This window comes from Orycteropus afer, unplaced genomic scaffold, assembly GCF_000298275.1.
Source record: "Orycteropus afer afer isolate SDZICR_OR568_19922 unplaced genomic scaffold, OryAfe1.0 scaffold00644, whole genome shotgun sequence".
NCBI classification, from domain to species: Eukaryota; Metazoa; Chordata; class Mammalia; order Tubulidentata; family Orycteropodidae; genus Orycteropus; species Orycteropus afer.
The window spans coordinates 74866-79924 of NW_006922231.1; the positions used below are offsets into that span (position 1 = coordinate 74866).

Consider the following 5059-nt stretch of genomic DNA (forward strand, 5'->3'; position numbering starts at 1 on the left):
CTGGCGGTTCAAACCCACCAGCCACTCCTCGGAAGGAAGGTTGGGCAATCCTACTTCCATAGTGATACTGCCTCGGAAGCCCAAGGAGGGGTCGCTATGAGTCGGGGCCGACTCGACGGCAAACAACAACAACCTTAATTTATGTAGGGAAGCTTTTTGTTAATGATTTACTTATCTTGAAGTTTGATTCCCCAAGACCGCTTATAATAAAGATCTGAAACTGTGTATTGGTGAATCTGAAGATAATAGTTGCACATATTTTTATAGATGATCTAGTAGGTTTAAAGTAAATGAAGACACTTGGTCATATTTTGAAAAATGAGAAACAAGTACCTCCAGATATTTCTATGGAGAAGCATTGTTTTTAAGTTAGGAAAGATGAAACAGAATGACATGTAATCATTCTTAAATCACAAAACCAAACCCACTGTCATTGAGTCAATTCCAGGCGCTAAATCTTTACAGAAGTAGATTGCCCCATCTTCCTTCTGCTGAGCGCTGGTGGATTTGAACCATCATCTTTCTGTAAGCAGTCAAATGCCTTAGGCACTATACCACCAGAGCTCCAGTAATCATCTAGTAAATACTTAAATGTAATTATCTTTTATTTGAGCAAATAGACTGATGGTTTTAACTACCTTAATGAATTGTCAAAGCATGAGTTCTACTTGTTAAAATGTTTCTTTTTAGCAATCTCTTGCTTTTATCAATAGCACTTGGATAATAATTAATTACTGAGTTATCCATTAACTAAAATTTAGTGCTCTAAGTACATCCTTCCTGATAAATACATTGAGAATTACTGGGTGTAGCTTGGGGAAGATTTGTTTACCAAGATTCCTGATAGGTTGAGCACTAAATTGTTAATAATATGATCAGTGACTCTCTGGTTATTGCTTTGGTCTTAAAATATTTAGCTATTTTTATAGTTTATGCATGGTTCATACAAACATATTTATTTGAACATGGCAAGTTGAAAACTTTAAAAAATGATAATTTTGGAATACTATGCTCCATTTTGAAATGTTTGCCATTAACCTAAAAATGAATTGTGTAATGAAGCTCAAGTGTTATTTCCTTTTATAAATATGAAGGCTCAGAGCAAGAAGACATTAATTCTGTTTTCTAGATGATCAGAGGTTTAGAAAATGCTTATGTTTTTTTGTTAAGAGCTTAAACCAGAAGGGCTACTATTTGACTGATTAAGCATTTAGGATAACTGCTGGTGGGCAGTTGGGCAGATAATACAAGAATGCTTTTCATTTTCAGTTGTCTCTTGATATCCAAGCTTTGCCAGATTAATAGCCCCAGAGGCCGTGGAACCATTTCCATTTCTTGGTTCTACTTTCTGACCAGTCCTTTTACTTATTTCCATCCCTCAATGTGCAGAGACCAGGCCAAAGGTCATCAGCTGATGCTGATGAAATAAAAGTAGACTAAAATAGTGGGTTTTTAAAACCTGATACTGTAATGCTCCAATTTGCTACACAGGCCTTTCACAATAGCTAACATTGTCCAAGTGAATAGCATATGAGGGCACTGGTCCAAGTCTCTTTCCTGCATTAATGTATTACAACTCTTATCTTCAGTTTACCATTTAAAACACTGGGACTTAACAAATGATAATAAACAGCGTGCCTAATATTACACAACAGCTAAATATATAACTGGGAGTTAAGCCAAAACCAGAAACCATTCATTCATTCCAGTATATTGCAAGTTGTGCTATGGACTCTGCTTGCTCTAACTCCTTATTGGTTAAGGATGGTGAGATGGGTAACTGAAAACATGAGCCTGAGTGGTACTGCTGTGGAAAGATGTATCAGTTAAGAAAACAGAGAATGTGTGCGGTGTTCTTGTTGTTTCCCAGGTATGCCTATTATTACAGTGGAATTGGTGCCGGTGTGCTCTTTGCTGCATACATTCAGGTTTCATTTTGGTGCCTGGCAGCTGGAAGACAAGTACACAAAATTAGAAAACAATTTTTTCATGCCATTATGCAACAGGAGATAGGCTGGTTTGATGTGCATGATGTTGGGGAGCTTAACACTCGTCTCACAGAGTAAGTACCTTGTTTTATGTTTAAGATGTAGTTCTTATTATTGCTAAAATGAAATATATATCATCAGATTTGTTAGGATATGTTAGTACATCACTCTGAAGTAATTATGAAAATAAATTTCTTTTGAGCAGCAACTGTGTCTTATGTATCTTTTTGTTCCTGGTTCCCTGGTGGGACATAAGGGAACCTGCGTGACTGGCTGTGAATGAAGGAGTAGACTGTCCTGACTCAGGAGATTCCCTGAGAGTTTGCCATAGACCAACCACGTGACACTTTCTGGCGCAATTTCTGAACAATTTGAGATATCCAGGTTGAATAGTTTTTGGAGATACTTATGCCCATTTCCTGGGGCCCGGTAGACTACAGATCTCTGTTCTTCATGATAAATATCCTACTGGAGATGGAGATGGGCACCATGTCAAACAAAAGAAGCATACACACAGAGAGGGTATATATAAATATTCATTCAAAAGAAAAAAAAAGACTGGACTCAGGAGAGAAGTACTGTTTATAATTCTAACATCTGTTCCTAACATCATCTTTTCCTTTAGTGATGTCGCCAAAATTAATGAAGGAATTGGTGATAAAATTGGAATATTCTTTCAGTCACTATCAACATTTCTCACTGGTTTTATAGTAGGATTTACACGAGGATGGAAGCTAACCCTTGTTATTTTGGCCATCAGTCCTGTTCTTGGACTATCTGCTGCTATATGGGCAAAGGTAGGTAAAGTCTGAATCCATGGAAGAATCTCCTACCATAATGATGCTCACAATTTTGTACTTGATACTTTCCGTTGATTTTAAATCTCCTGTTCAGAATCAGAGGAGAGTAAGCAGACTCAGCCTCATTGAGTCCTAAGCAGGCCAGGACTCCATGCTGCTAATTTGACTAAAGGACTCCACAGTTACCTCAGTAAAGGATGAGAAAAAAGGAAGTAGCTTTCATCTCATTTCTTGCTTCTGATGGTGCAGTGGTTAAAGCATTCAGCTGTGAACCAGAAGTTTGGTGGTTCTATCCCACCAGCCACTCCACAGGAGAAAAATGAAGCTATCTGCTTCCATAAAGATTTACAGCCTTGGAAATCCTGCATCCACTCAGTTCCACTCGGTCCCATAGGGTCTCTATTAGTTAGAAATGACTCCATGGCAATTTTTTCTTTCTTTCTTTCTTTTTCTTTTTTTTTCAAGAGGGATTAAAGGCATGCTGAATTCTGAAGAGCCGTCATCTCTAGCAGATAATGCCATATTCAGATAGCCAGTAGGGATTCAAGTTTAGTGAACTACACAAGTGTCTTAGTTAACATTGATTTTAATGTTTGGTTTTATAGATTTTGCTTGATTTGTAATTGATTTTACAGTTTTCTCAGTATTGTCAATGGTGTATATTTATACATATTTACATTTTTATAAAAAATAATTTAAGAAAGTAAACACATTTTCTAGTCCCATATCTATGTAAACCCAATCATGAGACAAGTAGAAGTAGCCCTCTCCACCTCTGTACATATAGCTCTGATGATCTTGTAAAGCTAATATTGCCTTTCAAGGCTGCACATGGTGTTCATTTTAAATTAAAATAATTTGATGTAAGTGTGGGTGGTAGAGAGGAGATTGCTCAGTATGTAATTTTTGTTGTGTTTGATGCAATTTAGAAAAGGTTACAGATTTATGTAGCAGAAGGATATAAGTAAAAGAAAACCAAAACCAAACCCAACCCACTGCCATCAAGTTGATTCTCACTCATAGTGACCCCCGTTGGGTTTCCAAGGTGGTAAATCTTTATGGAAGTATGTTGCCCAGTCTTCCTTCCATGGAGTGGCTGGTGGATTTGAACTGCCAACCTTCTCTTGTATTCAAATGCCTTAGGTGCTGCACTGCCAGAGCTCCTTCTTTTTATAAGTAAAAGAAGAACCAGTGAAATCCAAGGCTAACACAGAATAAATCAAGCTGTAAGAGAGGAGCTCTGGTGGCACATGGTTAAAGAATTTGGCTGCTAACCAAAAGGTTGGTGGTTTGAACCATTGGCTACTCCATGGGAGAAAGATGAGGCTATCTGCTTCTGTAAAGATGTACAAGGCTTGGGAACCATATGGGGTGGTTCTCTGTTGCCTAGGATCACTACGAGTTGGAATCAACTTGATGGCAGTAGGTTTGTTTTGGGAAGTATCTAAGATGGAGCCCTAGTGGCACAATGGTTAGGTGATTGGCTGCTAACTGAAAGGTCCAAGTTTGAATCCACCTAGAGACACCTAGGGAACTCTGGTAGCATAGTGCCTAAGGCCAGAAGGCTAGCGGTTCAAACCCACCAGCCACTCCTCGGAAGGAAGATGGGGCAATCTACTTCCGTAGTGATACTGCCTTGGAAACCCAAGGAGGGGTCGCTATGAGTCGGGTCCGACTCGACAGCACATAACAACAATAACAAGTGACTCCATGGGCGAAAAGACCTGGGAATCTGCTCCCATATTGCCTAGAAAAGTTCTGTTTGTCATACAGGGTCTCTATGAATCAGAATCAGCATGATGGCACATAACAAGAAGTATCTAAGAAATTTTACCTCATAGTGTGGATGTTGCTATGCTATATTATGAATGATAACTTAACTACCATTTATTAAACATCTACTCTGTCAGGTGTTCTGGTTACCTAGTGCCGCTCTGACAGAAATATACCACATATGTGATGGCTTTAACAAATAGGAGTTTATTCTCTTAAAATTCAGGAGGCTAGAAGTCCGAGTTCCAAGTGCCAGGCTCTAGGGGCTAGGTGAAAGCCCCTCAACCTTGGGTCCAGCTCTGCCTCCTGCTCCTAGCTCACTGAAACTAGAGGCGTTTCTTCACTCAGATAGCTGCTGGCTGCTGAGGCTAAGAAGCCCAAGGTTGACAAGTAAAAAGGCACAGTCCTGATGTTACTAAACCACATGGCAGGCCATTAATTTAAGTCCGTTTTAAGTCCCAAGGTCAGCAGAGCATAGCATGCTGCTGGACAATGACA

At 39.1% G+C, this 5059-nt stretch overlaps 1 protein-coding gene across 1 annotated transcript in view; it reads left to right on the top strand.

Annotated features, from left to right (window-relative positions):
• ABCB1 (ATP binding cassette subfamily B member 1) overlaps positions 1-5059 on the top strand; it is a 119146-nt gene that overhangs the window by 18743 nt on the left and 95344 nt on the right. The window contains exons 3-4 of the mRNA XM_007956634.2: positions 1871-2062; positions 2614-2785. Coding sequence (XP_007954825.2) covers positions 1871-2062; positions 2614-2785 — 364 coding nt within the window. The remainder of the gene's footprint in view (positions 1-1870; positions 2063-2613; positions 2786-5059) is intronic.